A 23,237-nucleotide genomic window follows, 5' to 3' on the forward strand; every position below is an offset into this window, starting at 1 on the left:
GGTCCTCTTTGATGATCTTAATACAAATATGTGCAGGTTAGCACATGAATTGTTGCCCAAATCTATGCAAAGAGCGCTCACTTTTCTTTCCAGGGTCCCAGGAGGTTCTGTGTGAGGCTGTGAAGGTATAGGGATGCTGGAAGACGGGCAGCTGGATCTCTTTAGTGGCTTTTGGAGATAGTCTTCATCTTGAGGGTGGACTTAGGAGGCACTCTTGTGTTAGATTGGAGAATAACTCCCAACCCCTCGCTCATTATTTGGAGTGTAGGCTATTATGTTACTTTCTACTTTGGCAAAAGACGCAGCCTTGTGTAAAGCAGGAGATGATTACGTAGAATAAGTAGCCTATAATATAAACATGCAAAAGAAAAACATGCATTTAATTGACTCCACATAGTATCTTTAAAAAATCCCACTGTTAATATTACAATCATTGTTCCCAACAACAAAAAATATAAATAGGAGAAAATAACAAAAATGCATACGAAACATTGTCTATAGTACTGTACTGTTTTTGATTACTGCTTGTACTGTTTGTTTTTCTCTAGGCGCGGCAGCACCGGCGCAAAAGCCTACTTGTGGATATTGTAGTCCACAAATAGCACATTCCCTAAATTCACGATGGTAAAAAGACTACAATTCCCGGCCTTCTTTTTCGCCGCGGTCGTAGTCCGTTGTTTTTCCTGCTCAGACGCGGCTAGTTCAAGTTGCCATAGTACGGGGATGCTGAATCTCAGTTGTTTTATTTTAACTCGAAACTCGCGTGACGTAAACGACACGATAGTGGAATATTTTTTTTTTATGTTGCCGCTGAACACATGTCAGGTTTTACGGTCGTTGTGGTATTACTTGGGCAAGCTTTAGTTTAGCTAGCTAGCATTTAGTGTTTGCCACTTGTTGCTAATCAAACGGAGCATCACCCCACAACAACGCCATGAGACTGTTTTTGGGAAGGGGGAAAAAAAAGTATTTTGAATTTTAGTGGCCTTATAATGTCTTAGAGGAAGTCATTTCGTAGCAAGGCAAAAGCTTCCCAATTTCATCCCGAATGTGATGTACAATTATTTTGTTATTGAGCGTTTTCTATACTTAGGTTGCTAAATGTAAAGTTAAGCATAGGCAGTCGTTTTGGAAGCATAATTCCAAAATATGGACACATCCAGCGGGTCAGATTCGCACGACAGGTTGCGTGGACAAAGGCCGCAGGGGCGTGAAGCCCACCGCAGACCTGCACGGGAAAGAGGCCGAGCCAGCGGGCGTGCAGGTGACGGCCGAGCAGCTGACATCTCCGAGAAAATCAGCACACTGTGCAGCACTTTGCAGGTACGAGTTTTCATGCCTCTTATTTTTATTTATTTATTTATAAATAAATATAAATATTATATATTTATATATAAATAAATATTCATATTTACACATGACTGAAAAGCAGACACGTCACCTGTGTGACATTCGCTGGAGTTAAATGAGAAAAATCAATATTGACTTTGGAATTGAAAAAAAGAAAGAACTCGATTAAGATGTCTCTAAAGAGGGATAAAAAGTTAGGAGGTGGTGAGAAATTTGATTTATTTTTATGCATATTGTTCTATACATTTTAACTAGTTTTACCCTAAACACCCTCTCTGGCCACTATTTGTGTTTTATAATTTTACTCTGATTGCACTTCAGTTTGCTGACAAATATTGCTATGTCATGTTAATAAATGGGTGATACTAAAAAAGGATACTTAAATAAGCGTGAGTGTTTCTTTGGCTTTAAATTTGTGATCTGTACAAATACTGCAAATACAACTGTGTGGCTTGACATCAGTGTGATCTCTATATGTTGTGCTGACATGACAGCTAAGTGCTGAAACAGTGATTTTTAACCTGGGTTCAATCAAACCTCAGGGTTTCATGGAGTCAGTCTCAGGCGTTCGGGGGAGGTCAAGACACACACCCGACACATATTATTCCCACGATAATGTTCTTGACAAAAGGTTAAGAATATGGAAATTCAGACAAACATTTGACTGCATTTTGTACTTTGATTGACTTAAAATTATTTTGAGACTGCCATGTTATTACACCACTTGAAAATTAGTCAAAAAATCAAAATAACATTCTAATGCAAAATAGCATTAATATAGATATTTTATTTGTTTGCATCTGTGTGGATGCCTGACTTTCAGCGGTCACATACTGATTTGTTTTGTCTCTTTGGCAGGATACCAATCGGAACTTGACCAAGGTGGACCAGATGCTGGGTCAGTACAGAGAGCATACCGATGACCAGGCAGAGGCCATGGCTTTGGTGAGACACCTGTTCAATCCATTCCCATTGTAATGAAATTATATTACACATTACGCAGATGGCTTTTAACTTGCACAAGGCCAGGGTCGTCTCATTTTTATTTCAGTGCACTCTCACTTGTAACCTATGAAATCTAATATTGTGCTTCCTGAAATTAAATGAGTACTCAAATGCAAAATTAGGCTGAAGTCACCCCTTTAAGTATTATCCTGCAAGTCTTGACCAAGTCCTCTCTTATGTGTCGCTTCAACCATCTGCTTTCTATTGTCTAGCTTCGGGATAACCTGGAGGAGTCCATCACTCAGCTGCAGGCACAGAGACTGAGCAGGGCCAACGGTGTTCACAGCAGTGCTTCCGCCTCCAGCCTGCATTCCAGCGACCTGGATGGTTGCCCTGGAACAGGTACAGAGCATCCACATCTATAATCTTGTTGTGGATATTAATATGCTTGAAAGAAATTAAACAGACCGAGTGAGACAGCAGAATATGACTTTGTTTGGCTGAGTTTTCCACTGGACTTATCACTTGTCTCTCGTCATTGATTGATTCCCGTGTAGCCACTGCATTAGTGTTTTACAGCATGCAATCATGTGGAATTACAGATGGCAAACATTTCAAACCAACGTCTCCACTAAAAGACTACACAAGAACGCCGGAGAGCGGGAGGAGGAGGAGATCTCGCTCTGCAAGTGTTCACTTTAAGAATAGCAGCTTGTCAGGAGAAGATGTAAGGACCACAAAAGTACTGTTTGTTAAATACTGTACATGTCCTGTCACAAAGTGTCCCAAAGGGAGTAAACTACATCAGCAACAAAGCAATGTATTGGTATTTTACAATTTTTGGATTTTCATTTCTTTTGGTTTCATCTAAATATGATTTGTCTTCATGTTTTACAGATAAGATCCTGCTTTTGTATTTGCTGTTTGTCTTATACTATAGTATTTATTCTGATGATTACAGATCCACGCTTTGCACCAGTCCATGAGGGATCTGCGCTGTGACCAAGAGAGACTGTCAGTGGACCTGGAGCAAGAAATCGTCAGGAGAAATAGGTAATATTTGACAGATTATACGGTATATGAAGTTTTGAATTGAGGTCAGCCATTTAGTTAGTATTTTCCTACATTCAGCTTCTTTTGGAAAAGTGAATCAAATTCTATTGTGTACCAAAACTATTTGCTGTGTTTGATATCCCGGACACGCTAGTATTTTGCAACAGTGATCATTTATTTATTTCCTTATTTAATTTTTATTTAACCAGGAAAAACAGATTAAGAACAAATTCTTATTTATAACTATGGCCTGACAAGAGACAGCACCTCTTGAGGGAAAGGGGCGGGGGAAATAGTATTAAACAACAAAACGGCAAATAAAACAAATAAAGCAACAAACAAAACAAGCAAATACACTATACAAGAAAATAGTCACAGAGCGAATGTTTTCTCAAAAATAACATTGTGAGTTTGCACACAAAGAACTTTAGTGTTTACGTATGTTTGTCCGAATCACAGCACAGACACTTTTGACTGTCACTGGTTATTTCTTTTTGACCAGCAGGTGTCTCTAGTGTGCATCTGAACCCGCAAGAAATGATTCTTTCCTAATAAATCCTATTGGAAAGCTTAACTGTTCCGTATAATCAAGATCTGACTATTGCTAGTTGCTAGTAGTGTGAATATTTTTCAGTGGCCACACACGATGACAGTGTCACACAAATGCACAAAGAAAAAATGGGTATTTTTCAATCAATTAACACCAGAACATTGGATATATTGGATTTCATTGGATTGCGCAGGCGTACCTTCTGAAAAGTTATTAGCATAAAAGTTTTCACCTGCTCTGAAAAAGCTTTTGAAACCTTGTCACTAATTTTCAAGCTTTAACGAGATGAGGGACCAAAGACTGCAAAGATACACTAAAAAGTCAAAAAGCCAATTTGTCTCTCAACATAATTAAAAAGTTTAACAAATCTATTAAACACACTTCCCTCCTGATGCTGTCGACTGGGTCGAAGTGCGAATGTATTTTGTCAGTAGAAAGCTGCAGAACTGTTTTTGGTGGTCCTTTTTTGACTCAGCGAATACGTATTTGTCTTTGCTTGACAGGGTTGATGTTGATACCAGATTTGCAATAGAGAGCCTCTCAGATTACGTGACCCCGACGCAGCGGCAGGACTCTGTAAGTATTTGTGTGTTTCGTCTTCAGCTTGGAACTTGATTCACTTTTCACTAGGCACCCTGAATCAAACAGTAGCCAAATGAATTATTTAAATAAATTCTCAACGTCAACTTTAGAATACCAGCAACTTAATTACACACAAGACACAGCTGCAGCAAAATTAGCTCATCACATTAGTAATGCAGTGTCATTTAGACATTTATAACCAACTTGCTAGTGAAGAGACCCAAGTTGTATGCATTTTTCAAAATGTAGTTTTGTAGTAGACCACAAGGGGGCACTGTGTCACTATAATATATTATTTCATAATCCTGCTCACCTGGGGATGTGCTCACGTTTCCAAGTACTGTACAAAGCAGCAACCATTTCAATTTATGTCCCTTGCCACCATAGTGTCCTAATGGGAAAGTGATAAGGGTGAGGAGAAATAATGTTCAAAAAAGAACAAAAAACTAAGAGTAAATAAACACATAAGGAAATGAAGAGGAAACTAATCCATTTTCTCACAAAAGTAAAGGAGGAGAGGGGAAGCACAGGGCACATTTATTTCCCACCGATGGGCCCGCTGTGATGTGAATCAAATAGATGATGAGTCACTTGGGTAGATGTTATTGCTCGCAGCCGACAATTCATCACCATAGCCCGCTTCTAATGGGTGGGATTGAGTGGGATGTGAAGCCCTGTACAAATCCACCATTATGCCAGTGGCTCATTTCAAAGAGAAGGAGTGCGCGGATGATGTCATACTAAAGCACCTGTCATGTTGCATTGTTATTGCTGCAGTGGTCCTGTAAGAACACGTTTCGGACCTGCGTGTTTGTTTTGTAGACTTTCGAGAGACATAAAGTCAACGTCAGTGAGAGAGAGGATGCCATGACGTCTAGAATACTGAACGCGGAAAAGGAGAAGTCCAAGGTGAGTAGTAGTGCTCATTTTCATTTATTTCTCCTGCTTCAACCACATCAGATTAGTTTTTTTTTTTACATCCAATAACATCAACACGCTCTCCTCAGATGGAGCAGGAGCTGGAGAGAGTTCAAAGACGATTAGATCAGTCAGAGGACAGCAGAGAGTCGCTGGTTCAACAGGTCTCTATTTAATTAGATTGAATGTACACAGGAAAGTTTAATATCCCGGCATTTCTGCCACGCGTGGATGATGATTCACAGGTGGAGAATATGCGCGGTGAGCTGCAGAGGACCAGGAAGGAGAAGACAGAGCTTCAGAGGGTCTGGATGCAGACGAGTCAGCCCATTCCTGGCAACTACACAGACAGGGAGGAGGGAAGAGTACGAGGTACGCACTGTAGGTGATAATGATGCCAGGAGTGGGATCAGGCAGTTTGCCTTATTTTATTGCAAAACGATTTAATTAATGCGTCTTTAATGAATGAATAATGAAAAGTGGATCCATCCCATGAGGGAAGTTAAAAATGATGGAGAATAGTTTGAGCAAAAGGGAGACAGTCTCGTTTTTAGTACACTAAAGTAGGAACATTAGTTGTAAACCTAGACCTCTATGAATTTCATTTAGTTTTGTTATGGGAAAACAAATTATACTGAATAATCAACAACAAAATCTTTCTTGAGAGAAAAAAAAACCCTCCAAGGCAAAAGAAAGTACTCCACAAAAGAAAAAAAATGCCATCTGACAACATCCCACTAATTTGTGGTAGAGTTGATGCATGAAGAACGACTGTACAGTTAGCATTTTTATGTTTAATCAACACAAAATAGTAAGAAAAAAAGTGCATTTAGTGTAATTGATAGGGATGTTCGGTAAAGCCTTTTTTCAGCCTGATGCCATTACGAGTAATCAACTCTTGAGTAGTCACAGATACTGATTCCAGTAGTACTTTTGATACATTATTTCTTATTATTGCCTTATTTCAAGATATCGGTACTCGTGGCAGCAGCTGATACCAGTATCGGCAGCCCTTTTGTGGCTGTTTTATGATGAGGATCTAGGAACTAATAATTACAAAAACAGAACATTTCCATTAATTTCATGCGATTTTCAGGAAAAAAAATCTATATTTGGATATATAGGGCTTTCTTTAAAATTGTCTGTCATTGCTTTTTTGGGGGGAATTTTTTTTTACGTATCAAAAGTACAGTACTCGTGGTATTGGAGTTGAGTACTCATACTGGTATTAGTTTGGGAAAAAAAGTGGTATTGAACATTTTTACTTGATACATAAAATTTCCTGCCCCCCAAAAAACGACAGACAATTTCAAAGAAAAACCTCTACATCTCAATACAACATTTTTCCTTCAAATGGCATGAAATTAATGGCAATTTTCTATTCTTCTAATTTATTCCATTTCATTTCCTGACCATAAAACGAGTATTTCAAGTTATCAGTCTGATGCCGATACCTGATACAGGTGCTAGCCCAGCATTAATACAGGTAATTGACCAGATCAGAAAATTGTGGTTATAATAATTGGGGGGGAAATACAGTACTGTTGACAACTGACGTTGTCATTATATATGTTGATACGACGATGACATCCTGTGTGTGTCTTTTCTGTATTGACTGTGTGTAGATGGCTCAGACATGGAAAAAGAGTTAGCAGAACTACGAGCGCAACTGCGCAAGGCGTCGGCCAACAGTGAGGTGGAGGAGCTCAAGAATGCTGTGGAGTGCAAGGAGAGAGAGCGGATCCAGCTGAGTATCCAGTTGGAGGTGTGTTCATCGTGTCTGTTTAAAAGAAACAAACAGACAAACAAACAATCATGTAGCACAATGCTCACATGGTGTTTTTGGTTACTAAACCCAAAATTTCCATATCTCTTTTTTTACAAATTATTACAACATAATTTTACTGCATAAATCCCTTTTAAATACATGACAGGTGTTTAAAGGCGTCTTATCAATAAAACATTAATAGAAAGACGAACTTTTAATATTTTAGCTTTTTTTTTCTCTCTCTCTGACGTTTCTTTGATGAACCTTTGTTTCAAAAGACAACATTTTTTTGTCATGCTTCCTGAAATGTGCGCAAGGTGTTCAAACGTGAGAGGGATCTAGCACCGAGGGCTTCGCTTACCATAGATCAAACTGTGCTTTTATATTGGTAGTAAAAGCAAAGAAGCAAAATTGAAGTCGAATGGAAGCGGTGTGGCTGGATTTATTCCCAGTGAACTTGTTGTGTGACTACTCAACTGCCGAGACTACTTGATAGAAATACTCCAATTTGAGAATTTAGACATCAAAATGAGAACTTCAAAGTGACTCCAGGTTGTTGTTAGCGATATCAAACAATCCAATGTGAATTAGTTGTGCGCTATTTACCAGACTCGTTTAAAGGCTAATCCAATTTTTCTTTCTCTGACCTGTGTTTCTGTCGCTCTTTTGTTGTTGTTGCTTCCTTATCCTTCGTTTAGAGCTTGTCTGCAGACCTGGCACGGCGGGAGCAACAACAAGTGCGCATGCTTGAACAACTGAGGGATATACAGGTATTTCTCATTTTCATCAGTTAATGCTGCAAATAAGATTGATTAGTGTTGTTTGTTTGATTAGCATCATAAAGTCCTTTAATGCTAATGATTATTTTCAGTGAGCATTCCATTTTGAAGTGCACCGATTTAATATTTAAATATTCCATTCTGGGCGGAAGTGACAAAGATTAACTTGGTGAAATCACTGATGTGCTTCTAGGATGAACATACTGAATAGAAATATTTTTCAACATATACAGCTTGTCTTTCCTTTCAGAGCCGAGGGCAGGCGGAGAGGACTGAGGCTGGGGCTTTACTCCAGGAGAGCACAAGGAGCAGAGAAGAACTGAGGGCCAAGGCCCAAAAGGCCGTGCGCCAATGGAGGGCAAAGTGCAGTCGACTGCAGAAGGAGCTTGAGGAGGCCCGGGCCCACGTTCAGCTGCAAACTGACAAGGCAGCGCAGGTCAGGCAAAGCAGGCATTTGTTAAATGACAGGAAAAGTACTGTACTTACTGCTTTATAGATTCTGTGAATCAGTGTGTGAAAATTGAGGTTGCTGTCCTGACACTCGAGTAACTTGCACTCATTATAAGTTTGTCAGACATCCAAACAGAATGCGTGCGAATCTTTATGCAAACTCCACACAGATTCACACAGTCTATTTTGGTGATTTGATTTAGTGTTGCTATACAATAACAAAATACTTACTTGCCACTTCAAAGGAAGCTGAGGAGATCAAAAACCATAGTGAACTAAATATAAGTGGCATTACAGGAACATTCAAGTTAAATGTGCATTTGACCTGTCTGTTGAATGTGTAATTGAATTGATAGCCTAATCACATTTAAGCACAAGTGACTTAACTTGAGAAACATAGATTTGAACAGAGGCGTCGATATACAATTACACAGCAAATAGGTACCCATGTTCACTGTTTAAAAAGATACGATTTAAAAAATTGAAAACTCTCCCAAAGTTTTTGCCATTTTTAGCATTTTAGCATTTAGAGTTTGCATTTAAGACCTTCCAAGAAAAAAAGAAGCCGACATTTAATACCTAGCATAGCTGGTTCTGTGGTTCGACACTCAAAACAAGCAATGTATTTTTCAGAGCACATAAATAAACCACCACTCACCCATTTGCATAAAACTATAGTAGCTGAATTATTTATGCTTTTTTTTATTTTGTCCAATTTTTTCAGTTAGAAATTCTCTGAAATGAGTACAAGAGGGGAATCACTGAAAGCTATTCAGATACACTATCATCAATAATAGATGATGAAAAATGGTGTGTAGCTTTATATTAAAATTGCTAGTCAACTGAAACAAAAGAGAGCGTTTATAACTTGGGCATTTGCAAATTAATCTGACTTGCTTGTGAATGTTTGCAATTTGTGTTCGAAACTAAGAAACCTTGATTGAGAGAGCAGGGCTGGATGCATGGAAGCACCTTCGAACACATGGAAGAACAGCTTGAATGAAAGAGTAGAATAGGAAACCTTGATCTGCTGAAAGAAGCTTTAATGTACTGACAAAGGTTTATTCAGGAATTCGCTAGAGCAATGCACAATTCTATATGACAGAATAAAGGCTTATATGACTAAATAAGAGTCACAAATACAGAAACGAAAATAAAGGATCTAAGAGTTACAATTACAGGAACATAGCAACTGCATAGCAACTGACAACTTCATCACAAGAAGCACAATAGCAGAGCAACTAACAATTTCATCACCACAAGGGGCATAGCAACTGCATAGTAACTGACAACTTAATCACCATAAGAGGCATAACAACTGCACATCAACTGACAACTTCATTATCACAAGAGGCATAACAACTGTACATCAACTGACAACGTCATTATCACAAGAGGCATAACTGCATAGCAACAGACAACTTCATCATCACAAGGAGCATAATTAGCAACTGCATAGTAACAGACATCCTCATCATCAAAAGTGACAGCAACTGCATAGCAACTGACAATATCATTACAAGAGACATACAAACTGCATAGCAACTGGCAACTTCATAATCGCGAGGGGCATAATTAGCAACTGCATAATAACAAACATCTTCATTATCAAAAGTGACAGCAACAGCATAGCAACTGACAACCCCATCATCACAAGATATATAACAACTCCATAGCAACAGACAACATAATAACAAAAGGCATAGCAACTACATAGCAACTATCAACGACACTCACAAAATTCATAACTGCATAGTAACTGACAACTCCATCACGAGAGACATAAATGCAAAACAACTGACAACTTCATCATCACATGGGCATAGCAACTGCATATCAACAGACATCGTCACCATCAAAAGAGACAGCAAATGCATAGCAACTGATATTATTATCACAAGGGACAGAGTGACTGAATAGTAACTGACAACATAATCATCTCAAGGGACAGAGTGACTGAATAGCAACTGACAACTTAATCATAAAAAGGCATATCAACTGCATAACAACTGACAACAACATCATTATCATCATAAGGGACCATAACAACAAAATGACCGCATGACTCACAGTCACATATGACCCAATGAGCCAACCCAAAACGCAGTCATAACACACAGATAATGCACCAATTTACTAGTCAAACAGTATGAAAACGGCAAGAGACTCCCACCTGGACTTGATGTTTTGTGAATTCATTATGATTTAATTTCCACCCCCTTATTAAATAAGGATGTATAATCAAGCGCTCAATTAAATGATTAGTTTCTGAGCTACAGCAAACTCCTTAAAAAGTCCAGTCAAAGACCCCGGAGTATTAGACGCAATCTGCCTTGCACAGACCTGACAGCTGTCCCTTATCGCATTGCCGGGTGCGAGCGCTCTTCTGTCAATACAAAAACTGCTGCCGCATATGTTTCCCTCCGCTGTTTCCCCGTCACTCTTTCTCTTGCCCTCGTCAAATGTTGTCAGAGCTCTGCTTTGTTCACCATTTCCCTCCCCATCGTCTTATGTAATTCTTTCCCCCTCTTCTTTCACCCGTCTTGCCCCCACTCTTTCTGTTCCTCTCTCCAGGTAGCCAAAGAAAAGGAAGGCTCCCATACCCAGCTGAAGGCGCTGAGCCAGCAGGCTGAGGCTGCCCGCAGAGAGCTGGCTGAAAACCTACAACGTTTGGCCCTGCGTGAAGAGGAGCTGCACCGCAAGGACGTGGCGCTTTCTGAGAGCTGCCAGCGCCAATTGGCTCTTGAACAGGAAATGCGGGAGGTGAGGGTCAGGGTTGAACATCCCTCAATACTGTTTCCAAGCAACCAAATATGTTGATCATTTTAGTAGTCAGCAATTATAATTTGTTTATTAGTAGGGGTGTCAGGCGATTACATTTTTTGTAATTGTAATTAATTGCATGACTTCAATAGTTATTAACTCTTGATTTTCTTCACATAAAAGTGGATTATTATTTTTTTACTTTTAACTTTTCATATTAAGAGCACATTTTTAACATGAAGTAATATGTGAAATTCTGCACATTTTTTAAAATTGTAAAATACAACTTATTCCACAAATATATGCATTATTATTAAATTTATTACTACTAAATTTTGACGTGGATGTGTCTGCTGACTGGAATTCTCCAAGTAAGGGGTGGTCATTAATCACACGTTAAAAAAATTTGTGGCATTAAAGGAACCTCAAATTAACTCAAAATTTAACGCACTAATTTTTACACCCCTATTTCTTAGATGTACTTTTTGTTAAATTTTTTAATGATTTATTTGGAGGGATTTTACACTGTCTTCTGTTGTTTGACAGTTTTTTCTTTTTTATTATTCATAAAATATTCCAACGGTCAATTCAAGCATGTTTATCACCTTCACTTTTACCGACAGGACAGCAGTCAGTCCTCAGTATCAAGTTATTCCACATCCATGATGAATCTTGCCTTGTTATCTGTCTTGCTAGTTTTGAAAGCAGCCAGCCAGCCAGCACTAACATTATATTCTAAGGTAGAAATGTCTTTAGTTTAAAAAAACAAAACCTGGCACTAAGCAACTTTGAGGAGGATGGTAGAAACACTGCCACACAAAAACTACAAATGTGCTCGAATGCTTTATGGCACACATCACTTCCCGCTTTCCCCATTCGTTACAAAGACGGAAGTCAATTTGAATGTCGATGTAAGATTACTACTTTGCTGGCAGAAGCTGCAAAACAACTGTAAAGTTTTGTCTGAGGAGACAAAAAAGGAAAAGGGAAGCTACCTGGATAAAAGGAAAGTTAAGGATCAATGACGTAATGCACTTGTCCTCATAGGAAATGTGGTCTTCCTTCAGACATAACAATACCGCTTTTGTCCATGTGGCGCCGCCATAATCAACGCAAACTGAAAGTTCCTTAGTGTTGCTTTAAGTCATTTATAAATTCTGTACCCAAATCTAAAGAGGACTTCTAATCATAGGTGAAGGAGTCCTCTGCTGCCCTTCAGGTGGAAGTTCGGCGTCAGTCGGACAACTTGGCAAGACTGAGGGAAGAGAATCAGAGGTTTGTAGAACAAGCTGACGCGCAAACCCGTCTCAGTCAGAGACACCAGAATAAGCAGGCTGAGCTCCAGGTCACGCTGAATCAAATGACCTCAGCCCATGCCCAGCTAGCACACCGCTTGACTGAGGCGGAAGCTTCCAAGAAGGAGCTTCAGAGGGTCACAGCGGACTTGCAGGCCAAGCTGGCTGCGGTTCGGGAAGAGCCGGGCACGCTGAGGAAACAGCTGCAGCTCGAAAGAGACGTTCATCAGAAGGAGCTGGACAACCTGAAGGCCACGATTGAAGAAGGCAAGACAAAGAATCAGGAAATGCATGACATGCTGCGGCTCTGGCGGCAGCAACGTGATGAAATACAGTCACAACTAAATGATGTTAAGGTACGGTAAAAAAAAATAATTCATGCAATTTTAAGGAAAAAATCTGTTGGTATGAAGGTCTTTCTTTTAAATTTTATCATTATTTTTTATTTTATTTTTTTAATGTAGTACTAGTGGTACTCAAAAGTTTCTAATTATGAAGCGCATTACAGCACGTAACATTGAGTGCCATCCGCAACAATTATTTATCAATGGCTGGTAATTCAGACTCTTACCCTGTAAAAAAAAAAAAGGCCTTATTGGCTTAGACACTGGCCTCTGAGGGTGAGTGGGTGAATCATAGCTGGCATCTGAATGGTGTGCGTAAATCATGATCATTTCAAGGCTCCAGGGCATGGGTATACATAGAAACGCTACTCACCTGACCCTTGGAGCCTCGTTAAAGCAGTGCAGTGTATATGGGGAATTCCTCTCGCTTGAAGCGTTCAGCGCTGAACTTCTAACCCCTGTTTTGAGGATATGCAGTGATGATTCGTCCATTGTTTTTCAGGTGCATGGTCCTCCCTGATATGGGTGAATGTAGCACGTTAGCTGTCCTCATTGGTGTTATTTCAGTTCAGCGAGGACAAGGACATGTTCTAGAATGTATTAAGATCTATCCCATGGGTGCTGCGTGTGTCCCTAAGAAGCCCACCCAATATTCAAAGAGCATACCTAGAAGCATATATTCCCGTTTAGCTGCAGCTAACTTTTAGGGGGTAAAAAAAATAAAAAATCTTAAAATAGCTGTTTTTCCTTGTCCTTGCTCTCTCTTGGTTTCCCCTCCACTGTATCATCTCTTTCCCTCATAATCCCTTCCCTTAGTTGTCACTCCCCCCCAGCTTTAATTTTGCATTTTCCTTCTGTCTGTTTCCTTCCATCTGCTTTTTAAAAATGTTTTTCCTCACTGTCACTCAGTTCATCCTAAGTTCTCAGTAAATGTTGTTAATGTCACTTTAATTAGTACTCCATGCATTTCTTTCATAATGCAGTCCTTTTATATAGAAATTTGAAAGATCTGTAAGCACCAAGGTTATTATTTTAGTTAACAAAAAACGAAAAATAAAACAAAAATTAAAAATATATATTTTGTTAATGAACTAAAATAAAAACAAAAATGCTTTTTAAAAAGCGAAACCTGAAACTACATTACTAACGATAATTATAGTGAAAATGTCCTCGTTTTAGTATTTGGTAATTAATTTAATGCATGAGCCTTTGGAGATGATTTTAAGTGATTTGAAGTAGATTTATGTTGATATTAACCGAAATATGGACGTTTGAAAGTGTGTCACGCAGAAATGACGTCATCTAGCAGCAGCCAATAGAAAAGGACCTTCAGATGACGTCGCTCCTATGCCACAATTTTTCATGCTTGGCTTTTGGCTTCAATGGCTCAGCTTGTCTGCTTTTTTTCCATTTAACTCAGCCGAAATGCAACATTAGGTTAAAAAAAAATTGTTACTATGGTGTTTTTTAAATACAGTATCGCGCACAAGTAATAGACCTTTTTTAAAAACTAAACCTAAGCATTTTTTAAAGAACTAAAACGAATAAAAACAGAACCACTCTGTAAACTAATTAAAACTACCTAAATTTAAAAAACAAAACTCAAAACAAAATCAAAACTTACTAAAATTAAATTTCAAAACTATAATAACCCTGGTAAGCACTAGGTGATCTGGGCATGTGTGCACATATAGGATAAATAGTTCTTTGATTGCAAACTTAAGGGCCTTTGTAGCTACCAACTAAAACGGAAAAGTTTTTTTTTTTTCTCCTAATGAACCAGCAGGTCTTCCCTCAGAAAACGTGCTCGGAACAAAAATTCAGCCCGGGGAAATATTTTTCAATGATGGTTCAGGGTTCACTTGTAAATTTGATTATGTCCAATCCTTTCCTTCATCTCTACAACACGATGATCATAAACTCACCTGCTCTCCATTAGGCAGGCGCCGTGTCAGAGAAGAAGTTGTGCGAGGTGCTGCGCGTCAAGTTGGACAGGATGAAGGATGAGTGTGATAAGCTGGCTGCACAGCTGAGCTCCAAAGAGGATGCACATGCACTCCTCTACAAAAAGTATCAGCTACTTAAACTGGAACTGGATGAAGTAAGTGCAAAAAGTTGAATTATGTAAAAAAACAAACAAACAATGTAGACAAGATAGAAGGAGGTTTTAACACAGTCATGTATTCAACGTCATGTGATCATGCAATCCCTGAGAAGGTTGAAAAGGTTGCATTTGTGCCATATCAGCACTATTTGAAAGGGCCGCTCCATAAAATCATTGGTGTTTTACAACAACAGATGGAGCCTTCACTCTCCCGTCTGACAGGCCCCATAAGTAGGAGAATCTCTTCAGGGCGTCCATGTATTGACTCTAAGTCGGCCGAATAGAGAAAAAAAGAGAGACTGTTATTCATGTAACGTGGGTAGTTTATCATGAAGAGACAGAATGATGACCCACCGTCCCCCCGGCAACACTTCACTTAGTTCCTGTGTCCCTGACATATTGATTGACTATGCCCTGGAAGAGACCCTGAAACTATTGACAGAGCAGACTGGAGGAAGATGGTTAACCAGGTCTGTTTGTGTAGGAGGAAAGCAAATGACACTTTAATCCCTAAAGTTGTCTGTGTTTATCAATGTATGTACTCTCATTATTCTCAAATCCTCCATAGGTCAGGTCAGATGAAGGGAGGCATGCAACAGTATTAGAGCTTGTTAAAGTGGAAGAGAAGATGGCAGAGATGGAAGCAGAACACGGCGCCCTTCTTTCATCCATCAATGATGAACTCGATGGAGCTCTGCCAAGGAATGGTGAAGACAACTTCCAGGTACTTTCTGGTGTTTTACCATCTTTGTCAATGGATGTACGTCATCCACGCATCCACCTTCATCACTGACTGATAGATTGTTTCGAAGTGTGTCAAAAAATGTCCCTATTGTCCACCTGCAACCATTATCCCCTTATGTAGGCTAATTTCCTTCCCCACTACTATGCTAATGAGCGCAGCCATTCTGTAGCTGCTCTTATAGATTCCTCAATCTGAACCAGCACTGATGGAGCCAGACACGTAAGTCAACGCCCTATATATCATCTGTGATCTGCCATCTTGAAAGGAGTCAAACTCTCAAAGGGATTTGCCTAATGAGAGGACTCATTAACCGTTATGGGCTTGGTCAGGTTTCTGTTACCTTGTTATTCTATGCGAGGTACGAGACCGAGTAAGAGTAGTTTCTAGGGTTGTTCATGAATCGGTGGTGATTCGAATTGAGTTGGCCGTTAAAAAACGGTACAAGTACAGAAGTACAGTATCGGCACAATAACGATACATGTGAACCACAAACAGACACTTAGATAAGAAAAGTGCACATCATTCCCGCCAACAACAATTTTAACTCACAGTCGTTTTATCTTCGATTTTTAAAAAGTTTATTTTTTTTCCTGCAGCAGAGCTTCCTTTGATCACAAAAAACATTTGTATCCTCACTCACAGTCACTCTCTGTGCCAAGTGCTTGCGGATCCCCTCAGAAGGGGACCTTAGCATCGATACACTGCATAGATGCACTTTGAACTTTTGTGGCAGTCACTTGCCTGGGATATCTATCTGGCTTAGAGCTGGTTTGAAGTGACAGCTTGGAAAAGTTGCCTGATGCCCATGCGGAGATGTTGATGTGTGTCAAGACCTCAAATGGAATGTGTTCTTGCCACATTTGTTCATTAAACCTAGTCTAACCTAACCATAGGTTTAATTGTATATTTGTGTGCAAAATTGTCTGTGCATGTGTTTTGTGCTTTTATTTACCAATATATTACCAGAGTAAAACAGGTCAGTCCTATTGTGAAGAAGAAAATTCAATTTCACAACTGACTGCATGAAATTAAATTTGTTGGTCTTCGGTTAATTCGTCCACCTACAGTGGAAGATTATTGACTGTAGTTAATGACCTTTTGGATTCCTCTTTATCATTTCAGAATGTAAATATATCTATGCAAAACCCTCTTATGGTCATATGATGGGGAATTGAGAGGAGAAAATGGTTTGAAGTTTGGACACAGACTTAAAGCAGTAATGTTTGTCTGCTCTAAACACTATTAGTCGCTTACAAGCACAGGTGTCAAAATGAGTGTGTTACTTTTGAATTAATTTAAAGTTCCTATAATGCCACAATTTTTTTTAACGTGCGATTAATGACCGCCCCTTACTTGGACAGCCTGTACTGGGGGAATTCCAGGCACAACGCAGCAGACACGCCCACGTCAATACTTAGCAGTAATAAATTTAATAATAATGCATATATTTGTAAAGACTCTGGTCAAGTTGTATTGTAATTTTAAAAATGTACAGAATTCACAAGTTTATTCACTATAGCACTTAATAAAAAAAGAAAAAAGCACCAAAATCTTACAAATTCAATTATGCCATCTAGTGGCAGAAAAATGACCTTAACACAACTCAATATTACACTAGTTTTTTACAGTACATCTTTTTCATTTGAACTTAATTTTATGAATTATTGTGAAATTACTGTTTCAGTGACTAAAAGCTGCTGCATTTTTCTATTTAACATTTTCATTTTTTGTGTATGTAAAAATTTGATTGTACATTTAGAACAGATATAAAAATTGTGATTAATCGTGAGTTAACTATTCAAGTCATGCGATTAATTACAATTACAAATTTTAATCGCCTGACACCCCTAGTTTCAATATTTAGCAAAATCTACAAATGCTAAATATAACCAAATAGAGTAGATACTTAATACTTAAACATGCTAAAATTATCTATTTCAGTTTCATTTGAGCTGACAGCATACAAACATTTATCTGCTAATATGAGTCATGCTATAAGAGAATCATGGAAGACATTAGTTTCCTGTTAATTCTCATGCATAACTGGTACATTATTTTCCTTTTTTGTGTTGCTTGCATGCAGGAAAGGTCACGATTGCCTCTGTTTGTTTTAACAGGCATTTAAGAAAGCTGGATCAGTAAAAGACACCTCTTTTTGGCTGGCAGAGACAAAGGTATGATTATTGCATGCAGTGTTACTCTTTCAACCAACCAAGGGATTTTATTCTACCAAATTCAATTATACAACATAAGATAAAGAGTGCATCGCTGTTGGGATACCTCTATAGTAAGGAAACGAATGAATGAAACTAAACTAATAATTAAAAGTTTTGTATGGCTTCAACGATATTTTATGAGAAAAAGATCAAATAATATGACTCCTTTCCAGTGTTATTGTACGATTATTTTAATGGCTCTTGTCCTGTCACAGCATTTATTGTTGTTTTGCAAGTTCATTAACAGTGGTTGGTTGACTTGACTGAAAGCTTCTGGATAGTTGTTTCATTTTGCATCTGCAAAGAGTGATGCACTCGAAGGTGTGAATGGGTTTGAGGGTTAGTGAGCACGTAATTAACATAACAATTTTAGTAATTTTTTTTTTAAAAAAGTACACAATAATATAAGACATGTAGGCCTATACAAATATATGTATGTATTTTTATTGTCTTAGAAATATACAGCTTTCCAAATCAAATATGTTAATATTATACATGTAGCTCACTAAAGGACATGTAGTTGTCAAAATTACGCACAATGAATACATCATGCATACATAATTGGCAGTCAGCCATGTTTACCTGAAGTCCCAAATTGCTAACATGGCTCCTACTCCGTGGAGCCATACGTCAGTCAGGCTGGTTAAGCGGTATCGGTGTTGTGGTATCGGCCTATTTTTACACTTATTTTAAGATTGGGTGGGTGCGTTCCGGATCGGGAATGTAACGGCCGTTAATGGCTTACCTGTGTTCTGGGTTTGGTCATGTGATGTTCACAAGCTGAGCCCTGAACGACTGTGATGTGTCATTTTCGGTCGACAGTAAGTGGCAAAATTGCCGCCTCCTGAAATGGATAAAAATGGGTGAATTTTCTGCTTAATTCAAAAGCAGCATTAATCAGAATGCTTTGTTTAGACTAGTGGGGAGTGGGGACACATAAAACTTATAAAGACATTTTTTGACTTGACTTTCCCTTTAATTTTTATAGTATATTCAGTTGAATGCAGGTTGAAAAGATTTGAAAGTCATTCTTTTCTATTTACTTGTTATTACACTGCGTACTTCATTAGAATTGAGGTTTGTACATGTTGCAGCATTATTTGCTCCCAAAAACATATGAATACGTTCTATTTAAAATTTTGCCAGTATCCCAAAAACGTATTTATACATTGTTTTTAAAAAAATGTTTTTTTTAATGCTAGAGAAGGCTTTGATGCAGCCTCTGAACTGAAGGGAACGGTTGAAGCAATCGTAGTTATTACAAAAACGGCCAGCAGGTAGCAGCAGAGTATAGAGATCAACCAAGATGTTTCAAAAAGCTGTTTTCCCCACAGTTTTAAACAGATTTGTGAATAATTCTAATTGCTGCAAAACAGAAACAGATAGAAATATACCTTTTTTTTCCTGATAAAAGAAGACACGCTAATATTTCTTCATTTGTCTCTTCCAACAAACCAGGCCAAGATCCGCTGGCTCCGTGAGGAGGTGCGAGAGCATGACACAAGAGAACAGCGCCTGAGGATGCAGCACAAGCACACCAGGGATGAGCTAAAAGCACTCAGGCAGACTCGGGGCTCTGACCGAGATGCTCTCTTGCAGCGCCTGGACGAACAAGAAAATCTGCTACTCTCCATCAGCACTGAAAAAAAAGGTACACAATCACGTCACTGCTATTGCTTTAGTGTAAGTGTCAATGAGTCACTGTCATGGAGCATTTTAGTTGTATTATATCTGCCTCTTTTTTTTTTTGTTAGCAAGCAGATGACTTCATTAATTCAGAATACGGTATTCTGAATACCGTAAAAAAAAAAGTGCAAATGTAAGGAATTCATCCATTTCTGTTAAACATTAGCAGATTTAAAAATACAGTATTTAATCTAAAATAGCATCAGCGTAATAAAAATTGTTCTTTGGAATTTGACCCTTTTTAATAGCTTCTGCTTGACTCTGTGATCCTTATAAATTGTGTCTGCATCTCAGATCTTATCTGTTCGTTTTCTCTCTTTCACCTCGGCAGAAGCTCTCCTCAGCATATCACACACTTCATCTCTTCATAGTCTTCCCTCACCGCTCAACCAGTAATGATGAGATGTCTAGATGATCAAGACTAAAGAATAATTTCATCAGCGGGTCAGCTGGTTTTATAGTCCCGGACGCCCAGGGCGGAAAGCATCAGCATGGGTGGAACCAATCAGCCATTTATACAAAAGTTGCTTCCATCTCTTTGATAGGAAATGGAATGACTGATGTTATATAGATAAGTGGTTCTTAGCTTTGTTGAAACACTCAACCTCACCAGGTTCCGTGACTAGAATTGCTCAACTTGGCCTTGCAAATCATGCAGTTAGGATTAGGGGTGTCAGACGATTACAATTTTTAATCGTAATTAATCGCATGATTTCAATAGTAATAGTTAAAATTTTATATCTGCTCTAAATGTACAATAAAATATTTTCATACTCTTAACATAAAAGTAGAAACAAATGTTAAGCTAATAGAAATATGGCTGCCTCTTTTAGTCATTGAGACAGCAATTTCATAATAACTCATAAAATTGAGTTAAAATTAAAAAGATGTCATGTAAAAAACGAGTGTGATATTAATTTGTTTTGAGGTCATTTTTCTGCCGCTACATGGCATACATGCATTTGTAAGACGGTGACAGTTCAGTGCATTTTTCTTTTCATATCAAGCGCTATCTAATCTTTAACATGAAGTAACATCTGCACATTTTTAAAATTGTAAAATACAACTTGACCCCAGTCTCCAGACCCCAGATATATGCATTGTTATTAAATTTATTACTCCTAAATTCTGACTTGGATGTGACTTTAAAACAACCACCACAGTTTTTTTAAAGATGGAACCCCTGGCAGCAGATAGAATGAAAATAGCAGTGGCCTCAGAATTGAACCCTATAGAACACCATACGTTCTGTTATAAATGTGAATTAATATTGCACATATTTTTGGCTCGGCATAGTCTGCTAGTCAACAAGGTGACGTTACAATTACGGCAGCTGAACCCTAATAACCTTTGCTAGAGTATGACGGTAGACTTGTCCATCAAATTCTAATGTGATCGATGTTTTTATTAAAGCCACTTAATTGCTCACCCCGGGCGACTGGCTGTTAATGGCACCAGTCAGCAGAACTATTCCCTACACGTATTTATTATTTATCTCTATTTGGTTTGAGTCCTCTCAACCATGGAACATTGTTTGACCTGATGAAAAAACATTAAATAGGTGATATGTGTCATCTGTACAATATTCCTTTCCTTGTTTCAGAACTAAAACGTGAGCTAATTTAAAGATCAGTTGTAGAGATGAGTTATTCATGTCAAAAATTTGTTTTTTTCAAATCTATTTTGTTTCAATGCTTAAAGAGATAGAGGTGTAGTCTTCCCCAGCTTGTAACAAATTCCACTTTGTATGGTTCACAACTACAAGTAAATGTTTGTGGAGCATTTGGGCAAATGGTTGGAGAAAAGCAGCTGGAGACATCAAGTGTTTTCTGTTTATTTGTCAGGGGAGCTCTTCTCGCATTAGGAGGCACTTAAGGCTCAGTGAAGATGCGTTTGAAACCATTTTCAATTCTGCAAGCATTTACTCAACTCTGCAACTAATATCAAGCAACATAGCACAGCAAGTGTAATCACTGGAACAATTTTACTTTCAGATCATTTTCACAACATTGATTTAAAATGTATTTGAACATTTATTCTCATTTGGATTCATGCTTTAATGTGTTGCTGGAAGTTAATTGATACAGCTTGCAAGGTTAATTTAGCAAATAATCATGCAAAGCAAAATGTGTAAATATTGTGGTAGTGTGAAATACAACCAGTTACCAAATATCTAATTAGGCAAACATTCAGTAATTGCGACTGAAAACAATTTGGGGCTGCAATTATCAGCAAGCAGAAACAAGATTTGTTTGGATAAAAACAATACTTTTTTTTTAATTGAAGTGAATTGTTATGTATTCTAGACTTTTTAACTAAGATGGTTTATATATCATATTCACTGATTAAGTTTGCTACTTCCATGGCATTAATTAAAAAACGATGTAACACTAACAGATGTCTAAACTCTTCTGCTTTTCGTTAAGAACTGCTGGAGGGCAATCGCAAGAAAGACGAAGAAATGAGAAGCCTTCAGGTTGGCATGCATTGTTCTTTACTTCACTTTATATTTTCTCTGTGTATTCGTATGATTAAAGTTGGGGGGTATTAGAAGTCAGTGATGAGGGAGACGAGGGAGTATGACTTGATCAGGAAGTTTAATCAGGTGCAATCCAAAAAAGAAAGATCGACTGCTTTTTGAATCATACTTTTTAATGTGTAATAGTGTAAAAAAAAAAAATAAATCTCTGGCAATATTAAAATAATTTTCTTGACTTTAAACTGGGCTTATTTACCATTAAGGGTGTAAATTGATTAGAATGTAACTATATCCATTCCATACTGTTGATTAAATACCTTATTGATTCATATTATGATGACTTTATTGATCAACATGAAAACAAATAGAGGGAGACAGAACGGTAAGCCAGGCGGGTTGCCTGTCAGTGCTCTGCGTTTCTTAGATGAAAAAAACAAAAATGTAAGCGGGTAGGGAGAAAAAACAAGGGGGGCACAGTATAAACCTGGAAATATTTTTTAATTATTTTTTTCACTCATTCACTCCCAGCCATTTTCACTGAAGCAGCCCCCTTCGCTCCTGGCTGTTTTACTGGATTTTGACTGATTTTGCAAGGCCTACAGAATATTGTTTTCTATTGCTATAAAAACATGGAACCTACCAAAAGAAAGATTAGTGTCTCTTCTTTCATCAGGGGAAAAAACGTATATTTGTATCTTCTTCCGTTTTGCAGCAATTAGCATTAGAATATAACAAAGTTTCATCATTATCCACATTCCTTTTGAAAACACTGGCAAAAAGAGCTTGTTGCAACATGGCCCTGGCTAATCTCTTATACTCTGCTGCCATCTGCTGGCCGTTTAAAAAAAATAAATAACTACCATTGCTTTAAGCCACCTCTTCAGGTTAGAAGCTGCATCTAAGCCTTCTGTTTGCTCGTGCATAAAAAACAAAACAAAAAAAACTTATAAATACCATTTTGGGAGTGACGGAAAAAGTACTAGAAAACGTATTTACACATTCTTGGGTTTGAATGAGTTAAGAAGTATATTGTGGAGATGTACTTAATAAATTGACCAGTGAGTGTACCATCCCCTGTAAATTACCCATTTTAACGAACATCACCAGAACTACATTTTATTTTATTTTAATGCGCATGTGTATTTTTTTCTTTAACGTGATTGTATTAAACACAAACATGGAGTAAAACAACAGGGACCTTTGGTCATCT

At 38.1% G+C, this 23,237-nt stretch overlaps 2 protein-coding genes and 1 long non-coding RNA gene across 5 annotated transcripts in view; 1 reads left to right on the plus strand and 2 right to left on the minus strand.

Annotated features, from left to right (window-relative positions):
* tshr (thyroid stimulating hormone receptor) overlaps positions 1-302 on the minus strand; it is a 20,722-nt gene extending 20,420 nt beyond the window's left edge. Inside the window, exons 1-2 of the mRNA XM_077553218.1 lie at positions 82-302; positions 1-16 (exon numbers count right to left, since the gene is read on the minus strand). The exon at positions 1-16 is cut by the window's left edge and continues 187 nt beyond it. The gene's annotated coding sequence lies outside the window, so the exon portion shown is untranslated. The remainder of the gene's footprint in view (positions 17-81) is intronic.
* A 386-nt stretch (positions 303-688) lies between these two features.
* Positions 689-23,237, plus strand: part of cep128 (centrosomal protein 128) — a 28,014-nt gene continuing 5,465 nt past the window's right edge. For both annotated transcript variants that reach the window (XM_077553132.1, XM_077553133.1), the window contains exons 1-19: positions 689-1,323; positions 2,209-2,295; positions 2,568-2,697; positions 2,898-3,022; positions 3,257-3,348; positions 4,402-4,474; positions 5,303-5,389; positions 5,488-5,562; positions 5,644-5,770; positions 7,024-7,163; positions 7,865-7,936; positions 8,196-8,381; positions 10,970-11,158; positions 12,351-12,809; positions 14,737-14,898; positions 15,470-15,625; positions 17,764-17,820; positions 19,321-19,513; positions 21,975-22,024. In XM_077553132.1, coding sequence (XP_077409258.1) covers positions 1,150-1,323; positions 2,209-2,295; positions 2,568-2,697; positions 2,898-3,022; positions 3,257-3,348; positions 4,402-4,474; positions 5,303-5,389; positions 5,488-5,562; positions 5,644-5,770; positions 7,024-7,163; positions 7,865-7,936; positions 8,196-8,381; positions 10,970-11,158; positions 12,351-12,809; positions 14,737-14,898; positions 15,470-15,625; positions 17,764-17,820; positions 19,321-19,513; positions 21,975-22,024 — 2,634 coding nt within the window. In that variant the 5' untranslated portion in view covers positions 689-1,149. The remainder of the gene's footprint in view (positions 1,324-2,208; positions 2,296-2,567; positions 2,698-2,897; positions 3,023-3,256; positions 3,349-4,401; positions 4,475-5,302; positions 5,390-5,487; positions 5,563-5,643; positions 5,771-7,023; positions 7,164-7,864; positions 7,937-8,195; positions 8,382-10,969; positions 11,159-12,350; positions 12,810-14,736; positions 14,899-15,469; positions 15,626-17,763; positions 17,821-19,320; positions 19,514-21,974; positions 22,025-23,237) is intronic.
* Positions 6,178-8,616, minus strand: LOC144039607 (uncharacterized). Of its 2 annotated transcripts, XR_013289496.1 has the most exons (3): positions 8,432-8,616; positions 7,814-8,364; positions 6,178-7,178 (listed from the first exon to the last, which is right to left on the minus strand). It is a non-coding gene; the product is annotated as an uncharacterized LOC144039607 (long non-coding RNA). The 2 variants fall into 2 exon arrangements; XR_013289495.1 differs by lacking the exon at positions 8,432-8,616 and having other exon boundaries at positions 7,814-8,421.

This window comes from Vanacampus margaritifer, chromosome 19 (genome assembly GCF_051991255.1).
Source record: "Vanacampus margaritifer isolate UIUO_Vmar chromosome 19, RoL_Vmar_1.0, whole genome shotgun sequence".
NCBI classification, from domain to species: Eukaryota; Metazoa; Chordata; class Actinopteri; order Syngnathiformes; family Syngnathidae; genus Vanacampus; species Vanacampus margaritifer.